This window comes from Belonocnema kinseyi, chromosome 9 (genome assembly GCF_010883055.1).
Source record: "Belonocnema kinseyi isolate 2016_QV_RU_SX_M_011 chromosome 9, B_treatae_v1, whole genome shotgun sequence".
Taxonomy (NCBI): domain Eukaryota; kingdom Metazoa; phylum Arthropoda; class Insecta; order Hymenoptera; family Cynipidae; genus Belonocnema; species Belonocnema kinseyi.
The window spans coordinates 116,219,742-116,244,283 of NC_046665.1; the positions used below are offsets into that span (position 1 = coordinate 116,219,742).

The following is a 24,542-nucleotide window of genomic DNA, read 5'->3' on the forward strand; positions in this document are numbered from 1 at the left end:
TATTTTTCAGAAGATTAGAAAATAATGAAGGAAAGAGCAACACTAGAAGAAAATTGAAAATTATAGGCTTAAGAAGAAAAGAGAACGTTAGAAGAAAAGATACTAAACCATTTAAGAGATAGTCCCAAAGCATCGAAATATTGAATTTGAAGATTTTAGAAAATTAGAAAATTAGATGTCAAAAGAATGTAATTTAAGATGCAAACAAATTATTAAGATTTATCATATCATTTTACATCATTCCTTTCTTGGATGATTATTCATAACATACTTAATTATTTTATTTTAAAAGGAAATGTAAGAAAAATACATGTGTTTGGCAAAGTCATTTTGTGGAAGATAAAAGCAAACAAAAGTGCACATGCATTAGGAGAGCAAACTTCCCGCATTCCAAATAGAAAAAAAAATCAGAAACAAATTAAGAAACTTATATTGTATACTTATGATTTGTGATGACTGATTGAAATCAACAAAATAAACTTCAATCTGAAGACTTTTAACTTTCTTTAAAATTACCCCTCATTTTTTCTAATTTCCCCTAGTTCCTTCCACCTCGCTATTTTTCGATCTACATCTAATTACATTCCCTTAATTGTAACTCCTTCTCCTTTCCTCAATTCTTCTAACTTCACCTACCATCTCTTTTCTCATTTGCGCCGACTTTCCCAACCCTTCTAATTTTTTCTATCTTCCCTACTTCCCTTACCCACATTTACACTAATTTTCTTATATTCCCTCCCATAATTGCCCCTTTGTTTTTCCACTTGTCATCCCTTACACCTCAACTGCACGTATTCCTCTACTTAAACTCATCTTACTTCACCATTCTTTCCCATCCACAACTTTTTCTTCCTCTACTTTACATCTTTTTGCTTTCCTAGCTGATACTCCTCTACCCCTAACTTCCTCTCCAAGATTTTACATCCCTTCTCCTACTTATCCTTATTTCTAATAGTTTCCCCTAATTCCTCTCACTAACGCTTGCTGCATCTACTTTCCCATCTTGTAATAACCTCTCACTACACCTAGTTCTCCTCCCTTCATTTTCCTTTACTTTCCCTACATCACCACCCCCTTATTTTCCCTAACTTCCACCAGTTACTCTTCTCAAATTTAAACTAATTCTCCTTACCTCATTTTCTTTTTATCTTCTTCTCCACTTATTTAGGCTCGCCTTTTCTTTCTTTACATATTCTAATTTTTATACTGCAAAATTCCCCATTTGTAAAATTCCCAAATGAAAAATTCCACAATAAAAAATTCCCGAATAATAAAATTCTCGAAGATATAAGATTGCCGAACAATAGAAATCCCTACAGAAAATTGCCAACGATTCGTGAAAATTTAACAATTATTTCTATAATACGCTTCACTACATAATATCGGTTGTCACTGAATAAATTCATTTTATAACGTCGTATTATTTTATATGTTAAAAAAGCCAAATATGATTAACTAATAACCACAGACAAAACAATTATTCTGACTTGCTGATAATAAAGAATATAATATGATATAAAAATATAATAATTAGGTAGTTATGCAATTGATTCAATAACTAACTAAATAATTAACTAATTGATTAATTGATAAATTATTGGATATAATGAGATATGCTTTTTATGTAACTTTCACAAAGAAAATTATTCAAATATGAAGACAATTAAAATTGTAAAGCATTGTAAATGGGAAATTTCCTTTTTTTAAATTTCAGTCTAAGCAGAAACGATTTTTTAAACTTTTTTGAATAATATTTTTGGAACGCGTCATACTCATTTCTAGATAACTTAGATTTTTAATATAAGCATATAGAAATTAATGTCAGTTCTTGAAAAATGGGTACAGTTAAATTATTATTATTATTATTGTTTAAATTGTCAATTTCTGTATCTTAGTTTCAAGTGAAATTTTAGAATGATATCTTGTATGTTCAAGCTGTAAGTTCATACATATTTTCGATTCTGTATTCTCGCCTTGAGACAAATTCAAGTCAATTTTAAGAATTTTTATTTGAAGAATATTTTATGAATTTTTAAATCAAAAGACCTACGTTTTAATGTTTTTGCATAACAAGGCAATGGTGAGTACCATTCTTAGGTCGAAGACACAAGGTTTCAGTAAACATATTTATATTTTTGATTAATTTCAAAAGTTTAAAAAAATGTATAAATTAGTTTTAGAAAAATTCCCCCTCTTCCTCCAGGTCGTGAGTTTAATAATCGTTAAACTTACTGCGACAAAATGTTCTACAAGCTTCTAATAAAATTTAATGTGCAATAAAATCGTTTGCTCCTAAAACATGTATGCGCAATAAAAATTGGTTTTGATTTTCTCCACTCGTGATTAAAAAGTTTCAGTAAACAATTTTATATTTTCAAATCATTTGAAAACTACAGAAAATTTACGCATTTGGTTTAAAAGAATGTCCTATCTCTGTCAAAGTCGTGACTTAGATAATTTTTTAAATTGCTGGGAAAAAATATTTTGCTAGTTTCTAATCAAACTAAATGTGCAATAAAACCACTTCCCTCTAAACTATGTATGCGTGAAAGAAATATTGTTATTTTTTCGGGAAGGATAAAATTTTTAGAGAGTTTGATCATTTTTGAAATTTCTGAAAAAGGATACTTCGCGCTTTTATAATAAAATGTAATTTACAATAAAACTGTTCACCTTAAAAGAATTTATGCATAATAAAAAATTGTTTTTCATTTGTTCCCTACGTGATTACAAAGTTTTAGCAAACATTTTGATATTTTCGAATCATTTGAAAAGCACATTAAATTTATGAATTCGGTTTTAAAAATTTCCAATCTCTGTCCAAATCGTGAGTTTAATAATTATTATTCGCGTGAATAATAGTAGAAAAATGTCAAATTTACTCCAGCGCTATTCCGTTGACGAAAACCTAATATGACATTATTTATAGTTTTTATGATTTGAAAAAAAATAATACACCACTGGCAGTGATATGATTTAAATTTATGTTCAAAATTAGTTGCTAATAATTAAATTAAATAAATCTTTTATTTTCCCAAACGAAAGACCTGGGAGAATATGGTTTGAATCATTTCTAAAAAGACACCCAGAGGTTTAAAAAAGAGTTCCTCAAAATCTGACTATATCTCGAGGTGTTATAACTGAGGAACAACTTCGTGGTTGGTTCAAAGAGGTCCTCGATTACTTAACTTCAAACTTGTATCTTTCAATTCTTCTCGACTCTCGCCGGTTCTTTGACTGTGACAAAACAGAATTTTTTCTCTGACCTCAGGGTACTCTTGTTTTGGTCAGAAAAGGTGAAAATTATGTTTGAAACTTCATTAATTGCAACGAAGAAGAGTGCCTTACCACTTTAATAACAGGGAATGCTGCCGATGATCTAGCAGCTCCGATGATATTTTTTTCATAAAAAAGAGTTCCTGCAGATATAGCTGCATCCCTGCCAAAAAAGTGGGGCCTTGGAACCTCTGATAATAGTTGGATGACAGAAGAAACGTTTTACGAATTAATCTCAAACATTTTCTATCCATGGCTTTTAAATGAAAAAAACGATAAAAGTCAGCAAGTTTTGTCGAGATCATCACATAATTCTTGTAGCTCTACATCCAAATTCAACTCACATTCTTCAGCCACTGGATGTGGAGTTTTCAGTATACTGAAGAAATAATGAAAGACGACCGTACAAAACTGCCGAATGCAAAATGGTAGAGAGAAAATGACTCGCAAACATTTTGCTTCTTTACTGGAAGCAACCATCAATGAATGCAATTTCCAGCAGTCTTTAGGAAATGGGTTTCGAGCAGGAGACTTACGCCTATTCAACCCTGATGTAATTGATTGTTAAAAATTGCTGCAACCCTGTTGATCTATGAGTACATGGTCGTCGAACCTAGAGGACATTCAACACCATCTACAGTTTCACGAAAAGAATTTGCTTTCTGAAAAAGTAGATCTCTTTAAGTCATTTGGCTATTTGTGCTCAGGGAATGTGGAAGAAAAAACTATGTTTAACTTCTGGCTATCTTTGAAAAGAAGAATTGGGGACTTTAAGAACAATCAAGCAGAGATGCATGTGACCCGGGGAGAAGTGGAAGAAAACCAAATTGAGGAGCAAGAAATTGAACAGGAAATCAGTGAAGCACCTATTTTTATTGCAGTAGAAAGTCACATCCCGCCAGCCTCGACAACTACATCCGTTGATTAAGAAAACGCAGAATAGTTTTCTACCGAAAAGGCCGGGATTTCTTCCAGTAACGGGAATAAAATTTAAGGTCAAAGTAGTATTGAGGAGAATCTGAATGAAAACCACGAGAATTATCTCAATAGACAAAACAGACGGGAAATAACATCTCCCGTTTGAAAATCATTAACCTGGCCTGGTTTAAAATCACAAAAAAAGAAATTTAACAGCGCAGACTCATCAAAATCGACAGCCAAAGGATAAATTACCTCCAGTGGCATCGGACGATAAATGGGTAAAGAATCATGAAAGAAGGGAGCAGCGTTAACAATTATTACTATTGGAAGCATGAGAGATGAAAAAATAATAGGCAAGAAAAGCTAGAAAAAAAAAGAATAGATTTGGGAGCTAATCTAGAAGAGAGGCTGAGGAAAAAACAAAAAGAAGCCAAAATTAAACGGGCGGATTCAATGATAAAGCAAAAAAAGAAAGAAATTAAACAGAAAGCAAATAGAAAGCGTTCAAAGATTAAAAAAGAAAATAAAAAAGGCTGAAAAAGGAAAGCCTCCATTTTCTGCGAGAGAACCTTGAAATTATTAACTATACAATGCTTAAACGATTTTGAAGTATTAAAACTTAAATATGAGTAACTAATAGGTACCAGTTACTAAGAGGGTAGCTTGTTGCATCAGATAGTCTGTGTAACAATATTGATTAGAATATATCACAAACAATTTATTTTAATGCCTAAAGGTTATTGCCAATCACCAATGCATCAAAGTGGCGATGATGAATTTTAAGTTTCTCTAAATGTACTTTATTCGGTTAAGTCCATTGTGAAAATAAGAATTGTATTGTAAGCACAATTATCAGCATTTGAAAGTGCCAATTTGGCTTAAGGTGACGATTACTAATGCATTTACCTCATAAGTTATTAGGGGCTGGGATGTTAATATTATTACTAATTGGTATAGAAAAATTACATATTCAGATCAAATTTTACATTTATTTTCTGCTCATCCTTTTCAAAACAAAATTCTAGTAATCAAAAACTCAGTTGACAGAACTCTAGGTTTGTCTCATTATTCATTTCACATAGGAAACTTTAATATTGTTAGGAAAATCATTTTTCTCAATCATCACCCTCTGAAGGTAATTAAGAAACATATTTCAATTATAATTCAACAAATCAAAAACAAACACAGTAAGATTTTACCCGCATATAATCAGAAAGAATTGAAGGAATATAGTTAATTTAGTACTTTTGTTCTTCCATTTTTTGTCAAATTTCTAAAGCTATTGAACTTATGTTTAAAACGTTTAGAATTCACACTATTTTCCGTATAGTAGAGTAATCAAAAAATTGTTATTCGAATATTAATGAATACCGACCGAAATTGTATTTAAATCCATTCAAAAATAAATCCATTTTTTGAAATTATATTTAGATTTGCCGCAAGCCCCATTGACTTTAACACAAATTTGCAATTAGATCATTTCCTCATAAGTCTGTTTTGCAGAATCCCAAAGAAACATAATAAGTGAAGAAATGGATTTTGCGAGATTTTAGCGCTAATTATAATCTTACTTCCAGTCTTTTTAAAATGAAAATTGATTCTAGTACAATAAAATACCATTAAATACTGATAATTAGATGTTTACATAGATTGTTCAAACAATTTATCATTGTTTTTAGCAATTTTCTCATAGAATTGAATTACAAAGTCGCGGTTAAAAAAATGTGCCACTAGTCCAATTTTCAATTAGAGGGAGTTACTAGATCATTAATGTTAACAAGAGTCATTGTTTAAGTTAATTATTTTTATTATTAACAGTCATATTCTGTAATATGTAATATGTAATATGTAATATGATGTATATGTTGGGGGGGGGGGGGTAGAAGTGGATGGAATGAGGACTATAAAGAGAAAACAAAGAGATCGGAAAGGAATTAAGAAAGTGGAGCAAAGAAAAAGGTAATGGGGAATAATATGAGAAAAAAGAAAGAGTATACTGGCTTGTGTGATCAAAGGAAAGAGGAAGAGAATAGAAGGTTTGAGGAAGAGGCGGAGACGGCAAGGACGAAAGAAGAGGCATATAAGGTAGTAAATAGAGAAAGAAAAAGCAGAACAAGAGTTAACCAAGATATTGAAATGGTAGAATGGAAGAAATATTTTCCGAATTTGCTAGGAGGAGTAGAGAGAAAATTTAGAAAGAGAGAAAAATATGGTAGAGAAAGAGATGAGGAAGAGGATATAACATGGGAAAAAATATTTCAGGTTTTAGGAATAATGTAAGGAAAAGCACCTGGTATAGATGAGATTCCAAATGAAGTGTGGGAATATGGAGGGAAGGAGCTAGAGAAATAGGCATGGATAATTTCTCATCGAGTATAAAGAGGATAGGGGTGGCTAGAGTTATAAAAAGAAGAAGTAGTGATACCGTTAGTCAAGAAAGGCAAAGGAGAGGAGTTTAAAAATTATATGGATTGTGACCCTCATGCCAACACTGAATAAAGTATTTGTAACTGTTTTGTCGGAGAGATTGGAGATAGATGCTGAAGAAAAAAGGATCGAGCCACCGAATAATGTCGGGGTTTAGACAAGGAAAGGGGGGCAATGGACAACATAAATGTTCTGAAGTAGCTAGTAAATAAGAGGATCAAAAGGGAAAAAGGTGCAATGATAGCAATGTTCGTGGACTTAAAGGCGGCGCTTGACTCATCAGACTGAGGCAAAATAGAAAAAGTTATATTAGAAAAAGGGATAAGAGAGGGATTAATATAGAGAGTATCGGAAATTTGTAGAGTGACTGAAATCAGGGTAAACGTAGGAGAGCAAGTAAGAGATGAAGATGGGGATGAAGAAGGAGAAGAAGATGAAGAAGGGATAGAGCGATTAATTACAGGATTTGAGAAATACTTCAATGGGAAGAAGCTGAATTTAAAGGTTGAAAAGACACAGATAATTAGGATTAGAAAAAGAGTGGGAACGAAGAAAGAATGGACAGGGAGATGGAAGGAAACAAAGTTATAAGAAGTAAAAGAGTTTGAATATTTGGAATGGCAGCAGGGGTGGTGAAATAGATATGAGGTATAGGAAAAAAAGGGTGAAAAAATTGGACAAGGAGAATGTGGTGATTTGATACGATAGTATAGCCGGTATTAGGTTATGGTGCAGAGATGTGGGTATGGAAAGAAAGTAAAGATATTGAGAGTTTACCAGAAAGGTATGTAAGGTGGACACTAGGGTCAGACTGGAGGCCGCCAGGATATATGGTTAGAGAAGAAGCGCAAAGGAATAAGTTATGTATTAGTTCTTTAATGATAGAGAAATACAAGACGGGACTGTCGTGAACCATGAAGAATTGGAAAAAGGGAGAGGAAAATACAATTAATAGAAAGATAAAGGATGATTAAGGAATGGCAATACAATAACTGCTATAAGATGATAAAAAAGGAAGGAGTACCAAATTATTTAGAAAAGTGATGGGGAGAGAGGAGGCGGACCAAAATAGCATGATTTAGATTTAGAATCGAGGTAAAGGAAGGGATGTATTGGGAAAAACAAGAGAACAGAAAGTATAGAATATGTGAATGGGAGGAGGAAGCATGAGAGCATGTATGGGAAGGATGTAGGAGAGGGATGGAAGATGAAGGAAGCTGGCAAGAGAATGTGGTTAAGATTCTAGAGGAGGATGCATCAGGAGAAGAATCGATAAAGAAGTTGGAGGGTGCTAGAGGAGCGAATGAGACAGAATAAAAGAATGCATGTGAAAAGAGACAAATAGAGGTATTAAAAAGTGAAAGAAAACGAAAACGGAAGTCGCTTAGATTAGAAGCGTAAAGATGGTAAGTAATGGCAATGTTAGATTGTGAAAAATTATATTTATATATAGGCGGAAAGATTGTAAGGAATGGAAGTCATGTAAACCATTAGGGAATACATTATGAATAAAGAAGAAGAAATCGGTCTTTAACTGAAAAGATTACAAAACCATTTTTGGTTGAAAATTTATATTTTCAATTGAAAATTGATCTTTCCTATTTGAATGTGGGAATTCAACTATTTTGCTGAAAATTCGTATTCATTAATCAAATTCTACTTTCTTTATTCAAAATGGAAATATAAATTTTAAAACAAATATGAAGCATTGCTGGCTGCATTCAGACTTCATATTTTTGGCTTAGAAACTCAAAAATTTGTTAGCCAATTAATTAATATAGATAATAATTGAATTTCTTCAAAATTTAATTCTTTTGTGGAAAATACGTTAGAATAATAATTTTAAAAATTAACTACAAAGTGCATAATTGACTTTCTTGTTAGGAATTTGTCTTATATATACAAAATTAATTTTATTATTTTTTAAATTCATCTTTTTGGCTGCGAATTTAAAAATTTTGTTAAAAGTTTTTTTTTCTGTTTTAATTTAACACATAGAAAATTCTTTTTTTTGTTGATAATTAATTTTCTAAATTGTAAACGTAACAGTTCCATTTTTTAATGAAAACTCGTACTTTTTAGTTGAAACCTAATTTTACTTTTGAGAGATTGATTACCTGTATATTGGATTCTGCTTTGGCATAGTTTTAATAGTTAAAAATAGGATTTTAAAAAAATTTAGAAAAACAACACAATGCACGAACTAAAGTTAATAAAGTTGTTCACTCTAAAATGATCTATAAATTTGTTATCAAACATTTTTAGATACGACGAGTAGGTTTTCTTTCAATTGTAAAAAATAAGATTAGAAATTAGAAAAATAAATTTTTGGAAGAACGACACCAGAGAAGAACAAAATTAAACGGCAAAAGTTGTTTAACCAAAAATAGCGACAAGTGTTTTATAAACTTTAGTTATAAAAACGTATTGAAGAAAAAAAACTTTTTGATAAAAGGACATAAGGTACGACAAAATTTTATTCAACAACATTTTTCGCCTAAATTATATTCGAAAAAAATATGGTGTAAAATCTTAATTTTTTTTATTTTCAAGTTCAACTAGCTGGTTGAGAATTTAACTATTTTTATAGAAAATTTAAATATTTGTTGAAAATTAGAATATTTATTTGAAAAATTAACTATTCGGTAGATAATTTACTTTTTTCTTAAGAATTTCGTATAAAGGGTATGAAATTAAACTATTTAGTGGATAATGGATGTATTTCGTTCAAAACTCGTCGGTTTAGATATGGAATTAATTTTCTTTTTTGAAGATCAATCATTTGATAGAAAATTAACTTTTTTGTTGAAGATTCACAACGTAGGGTGGAACAATTTAACTGTTTTGTGAAAAAATCAAGTATTTTGTTCAAAATTTGTCTTTTTTGTATAAAATAATTATTTTTTCTAAAAATGCATCTATTTGGCTGTAAATTTAAGTAATAAAATTCGCAAATAAATAATTTTGAACATCCTGCTAAGTACAAGAATGTTAGTATATTTTAGTTACGTTAAGGGTAAACCAGGTTATGAAATACGAGGAATATTATTTAAACTAGAAGATTATATCCGTATCGTCATCATCGTATTCAGAACAAAGTGCAATATCATTTCGTGTTAACAACCTTCATACTAGGGTGGTCCAAAAATGCTTTCGGCTTGCTTGCGTATGGATATAGATGAGAGGATTCCTATAAACGAGCTATCCTGGGTGATTTGAAAAGGATCCCTATAAACGGACTCTCCTGTTATGCATGATTATAATATGATAGAAGGATGAAAGAGCCTAGCTAACACGACCTTTCTGGATCCCAGGGTCCAGGTCCCTTCCGGACCGATCAGCAGTTTTTGGAATCGGCACAAGAATTACCCACCACCCGCATATCGACTAAAAAACAACCCTCCGTTGGTATGGTGGCCTGTGAATAGATGTTCATTGAATGTCTCGCTCGATGCGACCACCCCCCCCCCCCAAAGCAATGGGTGTAGAGTGACCGTGCCCGTGGAACTTTGGAACCTGGGGATTACGAAGGTGTCCTGACGGCCTCTCGGGGACAACGGACGATCTCTCCAAGTAATTAGGCTTACCCCTGCATGCCGGGTACTGCAGAGGCGGACCTTTTATTTCCTTAGCTGCTTGTGGCAACCAAAATGGATCACGCAAAATCAAGCTCGAAAGAAGAACGAGAAAGTGTTGTGGCGGAGGGGAGAAAGGAGTTAAGTCCTAACGGGTCTAACATAACTCTTTCCTCTCGATCTGTCTCTCCGACATGCTAAACTGAGGCAGCGGCTATGCACCCAGCTCTTCCGGGAGCTAAGAGATCTACGGTTCCTCTAAATAAGGCTACGGAAACGGAAGCAGCCAATAAGTACCCCAATAAGAAGAAACACATTAGCGGCTCCCTGAAAAGGATACTAAAGAAGCAAGCGCCGCGGGCTAGTGGTGTAGCTGTGATATCTGATACATCGGCGACCACAACGCTGATAACTGATACTGAGACTCAAAAGCAAGAAACGGGCTCCAAGGGGACCACGCCAAGGGAAGAAGGCTAAGTCTGTAAAGAGGCGCTAGGCAGCCCAAGGGCTGGTTTTACAGCTCTTTAGAGGGCTGACCCCCTGACGAATTTGAAAACGGATACGAGCTACCCAGACTCGATGCTGACTAAAGAGCAGTCTTAACTATTTAGGAAGGCCACCTAAAGGGTAGTCGAGATAAGGCCTTGGGAGGGCGCATCTCTTATGGTTGGTGGAACTGGATTGCTTCAGAAGATGGTAAAGGCTACGGCGTGGCTCTTGGGTGAACTGGAAGACCCTTATGTGGTCCGCCAGCGGTGGCTTAAGCGATTCAATACGCTCACACAAGACAGCGTCATGTCGAATGGTCATGCACGATAGGACTCATGTAGAGGACACAACGGGAGAAAGAACAAAACATCTTCTAGTTGTGCAAATTCCTGAGTCTCAGACGAGTGTTTTTGCGGTCCTTAACAACAGGCCCTTCTGCTACTTTGGACAGGTAAACTTTAAGGTGGCTGGCCAAGTGCACAAGGAGCCTATCGGTGCACAGAAAGATCAAGATCAGGAGCAGACTTAAATGACTGCTCCCGGTCTAACTATTACCCAAATTAACTTGCATCAAAGCAAAGGCGCCTCTGCAGTTTTACAGAAAGGCATGGCTGTGAGTTCGAGATGCCATTAGGGGTTTAAAGTGGGGCTTGTTTTTTTATTACAGAAAACTCAAGGCGGCCAATCCAAAGGCTTACATACTGGCGAAGGGAGTCAACGTCGTCCCGCTGCTCAAGCTATGTTATAGAGACCTGATGGTGAACAGTCACAGACCTAAAAGAAATAAAAAGGCTAGTCATGACATCGATTTAGGTTCCATATGATAGCGATGCCAATCCACTAGTGGAGGTACGGACTTCAACTCAAAAGGTGACGATTTAGTGGAATACATAATCACCACTGAGTTAGATATTCAAAAAGATATTATTTCAAGAAGTGGAGAGTCTCAGATGAACTCACTTACAGATCACTCGCAGATAGAGTTCGAGTTGGAATCCACTGTAACCACGGGCCCTAAATGGGCCAGAAATTCAAGAAGAACGTACTGAGATCAGTTTTTCACGGAACTACGAAGTGTATTTTCAAAGGTGTGCAGGTTAATTAGAGACGCGGATATCCAGGAGATGGAGGCCGAGCTGGTCCAACTTTTGCAGAGACATCGAGGAAGGAGCAGAGGCGGCTACATTGGGTAAGCTGCTTTCTCGAAATCCGAATGCCATTCTCGGTATTCTGAAGTTGCCCGCTGGGAGATACTCAGATTTTTACAGAAACACCTTACCTCACTTAAGCAAGGTACTTTTTCCGGGCTTCACAAAGTTAGGAGAAGAGGCGACGGCACCTTCAAGGCAATCAAGGCCGCTTGAGGCCCAACTGGGCCCGAAGCGGCGGCTAGCTAACGAAATTGTTACCCCAGCCAGGGTTCGGTGGGCTCTGAAGTCCTTCAGTTTTTACAATTCTCCTGGTCCGGATAACATATATCTAGTCTTATTATAGAAGGCTGGTGAGATCATCATAGGGCTGATTGTGAGACTTGCTAGGGCTAGTCTGACAATGGGTTATGTTCCGATGGCATGAAGGGTTGCGAAAGTAGTTTTCAATCCGAAAGCAGGCAGGATCAGGCGTGCGTCACCCACAGATTTTCGCCCCATTAGCGTCACATCTTTTCTATTAAAAACTCTTTAAAGACTTGTGCACAGATATATCAGCGGTAAGATCTTGTAAAGTATGCCACTTCACAAGCAACAACACGCCTGAAAAGAGAGGCCTCGCGATTGAAACCTTTCATGACACTGAAGAGGCTTTTAACTACACCTCTGGAGAGATGTTCTACAGGATCGTAACTGCGACTGAAGACGATACCACCTGATGTGGAACTGTTGACTCGGGAATTTCACAGTGAAGTGTTTTATCACACCTGCTGTGGTACCTGGTAGTAGATGAACTGCTTCATCTGCTCATGAGTCAGGACCACCACGTTATAGACTTTGCGGATGATAAACTGTTTACCGTGTGCGGCCAGCATCTGGATGTGCCCTTTGGAGTAATACAGCAAGCATTAAGAATAGTACGTAGATTCATGGTGTAAGAAGACTGGACTATCAGTCAATCCGAGTGAGACGGACGCTGTTGTATTCATCAGAAGGTATAAGTTTGGAACCACGAGAACTTAAAAACTGAAAGGACAACAACTGGAAATCAAAGAACGAGCTAAATATCCAGGAGTCATTCTGGATCAGAAGCTGTCATGAACCGGGAACTTGGAAAACAAGTTCAAGAAGCTTGTAGCGACTCTTTGGCTCTGCAGTAGAGCCATAGGGAATATTTGTTGTCGAAAGTCAATTAAAAAAAAAAATATAAAGTAGCTGATTTTATATTGTAATTAATTGTTTATAAAAAATGTTACTGAATAAATTAATTGTATAACGTTGTCTTATTTTATAGTTTAAAAAAGCAAAAAAATGATAAACTAATCATCACAAACGAGAAAATTATTTTTGCTTTTTGGTAATAAAACAATATACTATATAACCAAATTAATTTGGTAATTATGCAATTGATGACATACAAAATTAAATAATTGACTAATGAATGAATTGTTAAATTATTAATTATGAAGAGATAATCTTTTCATGAATTTCATGATAACTGTGATTTTCACAAAGAAAATTAATAAAATATGCAGATATCATCTGCGCTGATAGAAATTACAAATAGTTCTTGAGGAATGGGTACGGTTAGGTTTTTTCGGAAAATTGTCAATTTCTTTGTGTGGCTTTTAAATTAAATTTGTGACTGATATTTTAATGTTGAAGCTAGACGTTTATAAACATTTTTGATCCCGTATTCTCGCTTTGAGCCAAATTTGAGTCAGTTTTAAGAAAAAAATCTGTTAATAAAATTTAATGTGCAATACAACCGTTCACTTCTAAAATATGTATGCGTGAAAAAAATGTTTCCGATTATTCCTTCCGGCAGGCTTTTATTTTCTCCTTGCGTGATTACAAAGCTTTAGTATATATTTTTATATTTTTAAATCATTTTAAACGTACAAAGAATTTATGAATTTTGTTTGGAAGAATTTCCAATCTCTGTGCAAGTCATAAGTTTGATAATGTTTCTAATGGCTGCGACAGAATACTTTGTTTCTTCATAAAATTTAAGCAGACAATAAAATTGTTATCTTGTGAAAAATAAAAAATTCTTAATCTCTGGCGATGTGATAAGTTGGATATTTTTCAAAACTTCTGTGTCACAATCTTTCGAGCTTTCGCAATAAAATGTAATGTACAATAAAGCAGCTTACTTCTAAAAAATGTATAAGTAATAGTAAAAAAATTTCAAATCTATTCCAACCTTATTGCTTTGACACAATCCTAATTTTTTTGCCTCAAATGTTGCAAATAGGTCCTGAGTGAAAATTTTACTCATTTCTAGAGATAACATCATGTTACTTTTGTGACACATTATGTAACAAAGAATCTATAAGGAATCGAAAATAATAACTTTTATTGTTAAAAAAGTTGTTGCGTTATTCCAATGTTGCTAGGAAGTTTTCAAGAAAGAAAATTTAGACATTTCTTAAATTTTCAATTTTCTTGTACTTTTCTTAGTTTTGTTACTTTTTTTATTTCTGTAAAGATATTATCTTATATTATGTTTGCTTACAAACTTTGAAAAAAGCAATTTTCGGGGCTTTTGCGAATGTACAGTTTGTTGTTCGTTTCGTTACAAATTATGTAACAGAAACTATGAAAGAATATTTTTTGTTTGAAGAATATTCGAAGAATGTTTGAAGAATGATTTTTGTTTTTGGAAAAGGTGTTTTAATCTTGAACACAAATTTTCAAGAAAGCAATTACGTTTGGTTTCGTGAGTGTTCAGATTGTTTGTAAGTTTTGTTACGAGTGATCTTCTCCAATTTTTTAAAATTTATGTAACAAGAATTCTCATAGGAACCGAATTTGGGCCTTTGGCTATTAGAAAAGGTGTTGTGTTATTTTATTCTTACAAATTTTCAAGAAAGAAATTTTTGCTGAGTTTCTCGAACTTTCAGTTCCTTTTGTTACTTTTGTTGAAAACTGTGTGAAAGAATGTTTACGAGAAATCGATCAGGATAATTTCTGTCCTCAAAAAATGTATTTTTCTATTTAAATCTTTGTTTAAGAGTTTTCCAGGAAGAAATTTTGCTGATTTCTAAAAAGTTTAGTCTTTTCTTTATTTTTCTGGCAAATTACGTAACAAAAATTGCCAGAGAAATCATAAAGGGTGAGTTTTATTATTATAATAGGTGCAACTTCATTTTAATCTTGCCAAACAAATTTAAAGAAATAAATTTTTCTGGATTTCTTGATTTCTTAGCCTTTTTGTTACTTTTGTGATGCGTTATGTGACATAAATTCTGATAAGACTTTAATTGCGCAAATTTTGCGACAAGAAAATATCTTGTGTTATTTTAATCTTGCCAGAAATATTTCAAGAAAGAAAAATGGTTTGCTAGGTTTCGCGATTGTTTAAGTTTTTCTTAGTTTTCTTACATGCTACATTACAGAAATTCTGAGAGGAATCGAAAAGGCTGACTTTTGCTTTAAGAAAATATATATTCTTTTATATATCTTAATAAATAATTTAAAAAAAGACATTTCCCTAGCCTTCGCCGGTTATGAATTTTGTTGTTAGATTTGTTACAAGGTTAGTAACAGAAATTCATTTTCATCTTGTCAACGAAACATTAAAGAATTAAATTGTTGTGGGTTTATCGAATTCTGAATTTTTTGTTACTTTTGTTACAAGTTACTATGTGAGATACATTTTTACGTTAGTGGAATGAAAAAGTTTGACGATGTAATGCTTTTGCGATTATTAAATATAATAAAAAGAAATATTTAAAGTTCCAATCGTGTCAGAATATATTCTTGATAATAATTTTTTAATTTATAATTTTTTTAATTTTATAGACTTCAAATATTTTGCTTCAAAATTTTCTATACTTGTTTTGAAATTTTAGGAATTTGTTTGATATGTTTAAAAACCTTTTCTGAATTTTATCTCAAAGTTATTTTTTCAATATAAGAAAGATCTGGAAAATTTTCACAACAATATTAAAAAAATTCTTTCTTTCAAATCTTGTAAGAATTTCTAAATCTTTTAATATTTTTACATTATTGCATTTATTTATTTATGATTTTTTTTTAATTCAGAAAAATGAAAAAAAATGATTTTAAAATCTTTTAGAATCTTCTTCAACCACTTTTGAAATCTTTTGTAATGTTTTCAAATAATCTCTTTAAAATAATTTGTCGAAATAAATTTCTTTTCATTATTCCTCGAACCAAAACAAATTTTTTCCTTTTGTAAAACCTCACAAAATTCTTGAAAAATATGTACAGGTTTTTATTATTTTGGTTTCGTTTACAAGTTTCGGAATATCTCATAAACTTACTCAAATTTAAAAGAACTTTTTTGAAGCCAATATAAATTTTTTTAAATTTTAGGAAAGAATTGAAAATCTTTTCAGATCTATTTTCAATTTTCTTTTGAAATATCAATTACGAAAAATGATTAAAAATGTTCCCATAAACTTTTCTTCATTCTTTTGACAACCTAAAAAATTAATTTTACCTTAAAATTGATCCTAATGGCCACGGAAAGGGAATCGTGGATGCGGGCGAGCTCGAGTTCGTGCTCAGAATTTTCGACTTGACACGAGGCGGTCTACGCAACATGTAACATAGCCGACTCACCGATACGCTACGTTTGCATAAATTGCTCCCAGTCGAAAGAGTGGTGGGGGCCGAAAAACGCCACGTTCTAGAGGCACTGCGGAAAAATTATCATTCTTGGTCGGACAGCTACTGAAGCAGCAACCTTACAACTGTCAAAATGAAATTTGTAAAGTTTTGTGAGATTTCGGAGTATTCCTTGTGTGACTCGAAAAAGCTTCGTTCATTTTATGCCCTTAGTAGAGGTAAATATTCTTTACTTTATTTTGAAATGAATTGCCTGTTGTATGTATATTTTGTCCTATTATTTCCACATTTAGAATTTTACAATTTTAGTTTTCATTTAGTTTAGAATGTTATAATAATATTTGGAGATGATAAGAGATGAATAGCAATTTTTAATTTTTAAAATTATATATTTATCAATTTAAAAAAACACAAGTTCAGCACACTTCGTATTAAAAATGTTATATATAAAAAAGGAGTGGAACAAAATTTGAAACATGGACTGTAGCTTAATGAAAAGTTGAACTGCAAAGTCAGAAGGAAGTATTGAAACGGAAAAAGACAAATTTGTTAGAGGTAATGTTTGAAACTTTGAACGACATTAAAGAAATCAACCTTATCTACTTTTGGTCAAAACTTATCTTCCTGCCAAATTTTGGATGTTCTCTTTAATAATGCTTTCCATCTTTGTAGTTCATTTTTTTATTAAGTCACAGTGCATGTTTCATATTTTGTTTCGCTGCCTTTTTCATAATTTTTTTTAAAACTTAACTTTGCTAAATTTTTAAATAAAATTTTATGGAAAGATGATACAAAATTCCAAGGTTTTCTGACTGACACTTCTAACGACCTAAAGCCAGTCTTTTTCTTGAATCCTGCATTATTGCCTTAACAGAAAAGTCATACCACATACTCATAATTTTTGAAATTGTTTAGTTCAGATCTCTAGATATTGAAAAAAAACTTATCCTTTGTCATTTTTAAAGCAAATAGTTTTAAAAATAAGAAAGCTATACTATACTGTTTTCAATTTTTCCCTATTGTTTGCACATTGCCACTTAAAATCTCCTAAAGATTATTGTTTTTATTGTAAATTGTTATACACTCCCATTGAATTTAGTTTAGAATATTGTCCCTCTAACTTCCAAAAATATATTCTTATTTAAGTAATTAGTGTTATCTAACCCTATTATTTAGTTTTCAAAAAACAAACGAAGAATCGACTGCAATATTAAAATCGAATCAATTTCGCTATTTTGTCACAATTTCGTGATTTCTTCACTCCTGTGTTTTGTAACTATCAATTGCTCACGCTAACAACCCTGAAACCTAGTAATAATTTAATGATGGAATAAATTTAATCATCAAAATTTAGGATATGTAAATAGGAAAACAATCCAATGTAAAATCTCTTTTTAACGTCCAATAATCAAATTGATGAAAAGAATTCCTGCAAATAAAATCAAGAATCTAACGATCAAATTCGGGCAACCACCACAAAATGTTCCCATTGGAATCTGAAAAAAAAAAAAAGAAAACACCTCTGCCCCTTCTTTGCACTCATACAGCAGTCAGTAAGACAGCATCGTGGCAGGTGTGCTGTTCCTGCTAGGAACAAATTTTTATTTTATTTTATTTATTTATTTTTTAATTTTTTTTCTTTTTATGTTATTTTTATTTTTATTTCCATTTTATTGTATTTTTATTCTGTTTTATTTTATATTATATAATTTTTTGCCTCAATAAGGGTGCTGTATGAGTGCCGAATCGTTGGTTATTATTACATTTTTTTAAATGTTTATATTGGGATTTGATGATGGTGGGAATAAAGAGGACGAAAAAAATAAAAAAGAGAAGGAAAGGGACTTGGTTGGTTGCCTTCTTATTTTTTTCCCTCCTTTTTATTTCCATCCAAAGTAAAGATAAATAATTTCCTTTTCTTCTTTTTTCCTTTTTAAGGGAGAAAGAAGGGGCAGAGGTGTTTTCTTTTTTTTTCAGATTTCAATGTGAACATTTTGTGGTGGTTGCCCAAATTTGGTCGTTAAATTCTGGATTTTAATTTCAGGAATTCTTTTCATAAATTTAATCATTTGATAATAATCAAAATTTAGTTATTTAAAATTTTCGCGAGTTCTAAGAACTAGCCCCCCTATCAATTTACAGAGACGAGGCTGAACTAGCCGAACATTTAATAATCGGCTCACTTATTTTATCTTGGACTTCATAATAAATTTTGATTAAAATTTTTTTATAATGTTAAGAAAATATTTGATCTTTTTCATAAAGTTAATGTTCTTGGTTGAACATTCAACTATTTGGTTCAAACTTATTTTTTTCGTGCTAATTTATATGTTGCAATCGTTTGACCAAAAATGAGTCTGTTTTGGTCGAGGATGCAACTATTTTGTTGAAAATTCAGATTTAAGGTTAAAAATTTAATTGATTGATTTGTTGAGACTTTATCTCTCTTAGCTAAAAATTAATTTTTATAGTTGAAAATTCACATTTCCCCGTTGAAAATTATTCTTCTTCGAGTTAATATTAACCTATTTGACTGGAAAATAACCTTTTTCAGATAAGAATTTAACTATTGCATGAATTTTTTTCAATTGTCCTTTTTATTTAAAAATTAATCCGTTTTGTTAATATTTCACTTTTTTTTTAAATTTAACGATTTTTTAATTCAATTCGACATATTTATTAGAAGAGTTACATCTTTTAAAGCGAAAGATTTTTAGTTTATAAATAAGCATTGCAAACGCGAAATACATTTAAAATATGTTTAAATATAAGATTGAATGAACAAAAACTGTAAAATTTCAAAAATTTGTCAAAATTCTAAACATTTTTTTCAAATTTTATAAGCTTATCAAAACTAAAAAAAATTTAATCCAGAAAAGATTAATTTTCTACTAAGGAATATGAATTCTTAATCACGGCGATTAAATTGCAACTATGAAAGATAAATTCTCACCCAAATTCATAAATTTCACGGTTTTTACATTTATGTATTAGCAAGTGGTGTAATTAATTAAAAAAACTAATTATCGTATCAAAAAAAAAAAAACATCTCTAGATTTTTCTGAGAAATAACTCGATGCTTTTTTTGTTATTTTTTTACAATTTTTCAAACAATTCTATAAAGATTCATGGTTTTTCAATTTCTATAAACAAAATAATTTGATAGGCGTGATCAGAGGGTTGAAGGAAGAAGTAAGGGGGGGCTATCGGACAGATGGAAAGTATGAGAGACGACCTGAAAATAAGGGATGAGAGGATGAGAGTTAGCGTCGGTAAGGAAGGAAAAAGTGGATAAAATAAAGGAGATGGAAGAAGATATTAGTGTGTGTAAGAAAATGGCGAAAAAAGGCTGAGCCTTTCTGAGCATTTTTTTCAAGGTATTTGGGGAAGGTGGGAAGCATGATAGAAGAGAGAGGGGGAGAGCGTTGTAATAAAGAGGAGGAGAGAGCGGATAGGGACAGTATAAGGGCGGTGCAGGAATTGGAGAGATGAGAAGAAAAATTGGGATAATGCGTAAATGAAATAGAATGAAGGACGAAAAGGTTTTGATAAATCAAGTTTCGAAGAGGAAGGAAAGGAATCTGCAGAGAATGCTAAATGACAGAGCTAGGAAGTAGAGGAGTGAAGGCAGAGCGGTAAAGGCAGGGTATCGCAAAATAAAAATAGACAACAAAATGTGGGTATAGGACGAGGAAAAGAAGGTGTCGAAGGAAGTTCAGGGGAACTTGTTTCGTGGGAAGTAGGGGGGTGGAAGTGAAACAGGGTGGCGGAGTTTTAAAGGTACTGTACTGAAACGTAGCAGGTGTAAAAAATAAAGATGAGGATTTCTGGAGGTATCTTTAGAAATTTGTTGTGATTGGAAAAGTAATGTATAAGTTTGTGACTGTGTACAATAAGGACGGAATGGACAGGATTAAAGTAAGGGTGGAAAACCTACTAGGAGACAGAGGAGGATATAGTGATACTGAGGGGGCCTCTAATGTGAGAATTGGAGGGGACGAGGACCTACACCTGAAAGGGGAGAGCTTTGGAAGAAAATCTAAGGATAAGATAATAAATTAAGAGGGGCAGATTCTAAGAGACTGGATATAGGACAGAGGCTGGGCTTTGGCGAATGGTATGGTAAAAGAGGACGAAGATGGAGAATATTCGTATGTGAGTAAGATGGGTGTATCGGTGATAGGTATTTAGGAATAATAAGAAAGGAATGGTGAAGCCATGGTGGGATAGGGAATGTAAAATTACGAAGAGAAAGGTGAAAAAGAAGTAAAGGAAGTGAAAGCAAGAAACCGCGAAAAGGGAGGAGTACGTAGAAGTGAGGAAGGAGTTTAGGGCGATGTGTAAAAAGAAAGAGCAGAAAAAGGGAAAAATAGCTGGAAGAGGAGTTTGGAAGTGTTAAAACAGAAGGTGTCGTGTGGAATTAATTAATAGGTTTAGAAAACGAAAGGTGGGGATAAGTGCGAAGATAGTAAGAGACGATTGGAGGAAAGTTTTTGAGGATTCATTTCAGGGGTCTGATACGCGAAAGAGAGATGAGGTGATTAAAAGAATAAGGTAGGTAGATGGAGAGGAGCTAAAGGAAGAGGAGAATGAAATTGAAAGAATCTAAGGCAGCAGGGCTGGACGGAGTAGAAAACGAAGCGTGGCTGTTTGGCACAAAAGAGGTAACGCAGAGGCCGAAGGGGGCAGTAAGGAAAGTGTGAATAGGGAGGGATTCCCAAGAGGGTGGAGGGAGGGGTTGATCGTACCACTGTATAAGAAAGCGGATAGAGATAAGCAGGAACATTATAGAGAAATTGTGCTAATGAATACTGCGTTAAAAATATACGCGATGGAGTTGGCAGATAGGCTGCGCAAGGACGTTGAAAGTGAAGGAATATTTTTAGAGGCACTGGCGGGCTTTAGGGAGGGAAGAAGTACTGTTGACAACATTTTTACGTCATGGAGCACGTGGTATAAAGAGAACTAACCAAAAAGGGTGCCAAAGTGTACGCGTTTTTTGTATATATAGAGAGCGCATTCCCTTCAGTGGATAGGGGGAGGTTGTGGGAGGCAATGCAAGTGAGGGTAGTGAATATGGGCCTGATCTTGAGGGTAAGGGAGGTGAACGAGGAGACAAAAATAGGGTGAAAGGAGGACAGGGAATCTCTGAGGGATTTGGGATGGACAGAGGGTTGAGGCAAGGGTGCCCGCTTAGCCCAAAGCTTTTTGCAATTTTGATCGAGCATATAGAAAGTAATCTAGCGGCCGGAAAGGTAGGAGGAGTTAGGGTAGGAGGAGTCAGGATATGATCACTCGCATATGCAGATGACATAGTGCTAATAGCAAAGATCAAGGAGGCTTTGAAGGAGATGATGAAAAGGTTAAGAAGATACTTAGACAAAAATAGATTAGAATGAAATCCGGACAAGTCGAAAGTTATGGTGTTCAGGAAAGGAGGTGGGAGAGATAAGGGTGGGGAGTGGAAGTGGAAGGGCAAAGCGCTGCAGGAGGTGAACGAGTTTGTGTACCTGGGCTTTCTGTTTCGAAGAAATCAGGGAGGGGATGGTCATAAAAAAGAGGGTTATAAGGGCAAATGTAGTGATGAGGCAGGTGTAGGAACTGGGGAAGAGGTTATTCGCAGATGATTTTGTAAAAAGAATAAAATTGTTTGATTTGCTAGTGTTGAATGTTTTATTTTACGGAGTGAAGGTGTGGGGTTGAAATGTAAGTGAGGAGGTAAATAGGATTCAGGAGAGGTATTAAAATTGAACACTGGGGTTGGCAAGGAATACGCCGAACTATATTGTCAGAAGGGAGACAGGAAGAACGAGTTTAGGAAATATAACAGGGAGTCGAGCGTGTAAATATGAGGAGAAATTTTTGGAAGAGGGGGGAAATAAGCTTGTTAAGGAGTGTTAATGGGAGAGGAAGAACAGACGTTGTAGTGCAAAGATGGAGATGGAATGGGAAAGGTATTTTAGAATGAATGAATTGTAGATGGATGAAGTGAGAAAGATGCACGAGGAAGAAAGGAAGGTATATGACTTGGTTCAAAAGAATGGCATGGAGAAAGAGAAGGTAGAAGGAGAGAAGAGAATAAGAGATTCAAGGTTTAGCGGGAACTATGTGTGGATTATGCCAAGGGAGAGAGCGCAATATTTGTGGGAGACAGGAGAGCAAGGAAGTCAGGAACTTATAGCGAGAATGAGATGCGGTTGCATGGAGAATTATAATAGGTTCTGGTTTTCTAGAGAGAAGAGAATTTGTAAATTGTGCGGGAAAGGTGATGCAAAAGTTGAGCAATGGTTGGAGGAATGTGCAGAGGTGGAAAGGAGTAATGATGTGGTTATGAAATGCACAACCATCATAAATTTATAACGTCAGTCCCACCCCACTTCAGTAAATGGAGGTTTCTTATTGTATGATAATGATAATAACAATACTTATAGTGTCCCTTAGTTTTTGAACGTCTTTGTAAATGCTTCGAAAATAAAGAAGTGTATAAACTTGCTTAAAAAAGGTCCCAATCTCTACCAAAGTCGCGACTTTGATAATAATTTGTTTAATTCTTTCGTTAAAGTTCCGTACATTTTTCGAATAAAATTTAGTATGGAATGAAATTATGACGGCTTAAAAATTTATGATATTCGAAGGTCATAAAACAGCTTGCAAGAGCGCATTTTAATTTAAGATATTTTTAACTTTGCTTTTCAGATATAGAGAAAAAGAGAGTGATCAAAATGTCTCCTATTTTGACAGTTCAATTTTTCGCTATAATTGCATCAGCCATGGCTGCAACTAAAATAAGTAAGTTTTATGGAAGTTACTTCACTATAAAATTTTTTTTAATGAAGAACATTGTTTTCAACTGTTTTAAAAAAATTTTCTTTTAAAAGAATAAAAATTAATTATTTTGAATGAAAATTCGAATATCCCATATTTGTTTAAAATGTTTCCTTTAAAATTAATCGGTTTTAGTCAAGGATGCAACAATCTTGTTCAAAATTAATTTTTTTAAATTAGAAATTTAACTCTTCAGTTGGAAATACATATATTTTGTTAAGAATTCACTTTTATTATTTGAAATATAATCTTCATGGTTAAGAATAAATATTTCATAGTAGAAAATTAATCTTTTTTAGATAGATTTTCTTTTGAATTTAATGAATTACTAAAATTGAAAAAAAAATTTCTGATTGTTAATTTAATTTTTTTAATTTTAAAAGAAGCACCACCAGCACCACAACCCTGTGGACAAAATGAATCACTTCAATGTAAAGCAAGTTGTATATCTACATGCAAACCTGATATATGTGATACAAATCAAGGGGAGCCAGTAAGTAAACATAAAAATAAACAAACTATTAACTTTTTTATGAAATTACAAATGCATCTAAATTATTGAGATTTTAAACATAGTGTTATATAATTTTTAATTGGGTAATTCTTAATTATACACTTAATTATTTTATTTAAACAGGGATGTAAGAGGGATACATGTAAGTGTAAACCTAGGTTTTATCAGGATCAAACTAAACCTTTTTTAAAATGCGTTGCGCTCGCGGATTGCCCGTAAAACAAATTTAAAGAAAAATGGGATCCGGCCTAACATTGCAACTAAAGCTTCAAATGAGATTTTAAAACTGAAGTTGTATACTTGTAATATGTAATTACAGATTATAACCCATAAAATAAATGTCACTTTGAAGAGAACTTTAATCTTTTTATGAAATTACCTACTTCTACACCCCTTACCCTCCTGACTATAACTAATTCCCTTATTTTCCAACAATTCCCTGATCACCCCCATATTTTATTTTTACCTTTCGTACTTTCCCTTCTCTTATTTTTCCTAATTCGTCTACTTCCTCTCCCATAATTTTCCTACTTTTATCTCACCTCCCTTTTCTTATTCCCATCCTCTATGTATTCCTCTGCTTTTCCTCCCCTCACTTTACCAATTCTTCCCGTCCATAAATTTTTCCTTATCTGCGTTCCCTTTCTTTACTTTCCCAGCTGATATTATTCGTTTTCTAATTTTCTTTTAAAGATCTTACGTCACTGCTCTCACTCACTTTGATTTCTAATCGTTTTCCCTGCTTGCTCTCACTTACAATTACTGTCC

At 33.3% G+C, this 24,542-nt stretch overlaps 2 protein-coding genes across 2 annotated transcripts in view; one reads left to right on the forward strand and one right to left on the reverse strand.

The window, feature by feature from the left end:
• Nucleotides 1-16,411, reverse strand: part of LOC117180706 — a 78,709-nt gene extending 62,298 nt beyond the window's left edge. The window contains exon 1 of the mRNA XM_033373194.1: nt 16,308-16,411. Within this exon, the coding sequence (XP_033229085.1) occupies nt 16,308-16,411 (104 nt within the window). The remainder of the gene's footprint in view (nt 1-16,307) is intronic.
• A 53-nt stretch (nt 16,412-16,464) lies between these two features.
• On the forward strand, nt 16,465-24,130 carry LOC117180397. Its single transcript, XM_033372883.1, has 4 exons — nt 16,465-16,653; nt 23,132-23,224; nt 23,644-23,753; nt 23,898-24,130. Exons 1-4 carry the CDS (start codon nt 16,569-16,571, stop codon nt 23,991-23,993), a joined length of 384 nt encoding a protein of 127 aa, XP_033228774.1. The 5' UTR covers nt 16,465-16,568; the 3' UTR covers nt 23,994-24,130.
• The last annotated feature ends 412 nt before the right edge of the window (nt 24,131-24,542 follow it).

Bases quoted from the DNA above. Each gene is read 5' to 3' on its own strand.
- LOC117180397 (XM_033372883.1), top strand. From the start codon at position 16,569: ATGAAATTTGTAAAGTTTTGTGAGATTTCGGAGTATTCCTTGTGTGAC. The intron at 23,225-23,643 runs GTAAGTTTTATG...TAATTTTAAAAG, and splicing joins CATGGCTGCAACTAAAATAA to AAGCACCACCAGCACCACAA. The intron at 23,754-23,897 runs GTAAGTAAACAT...TTATTTAAACAG, and splicing joins ATACAAATCAAGGGGAGCCA to GGATGTAAGAGGGATACATG.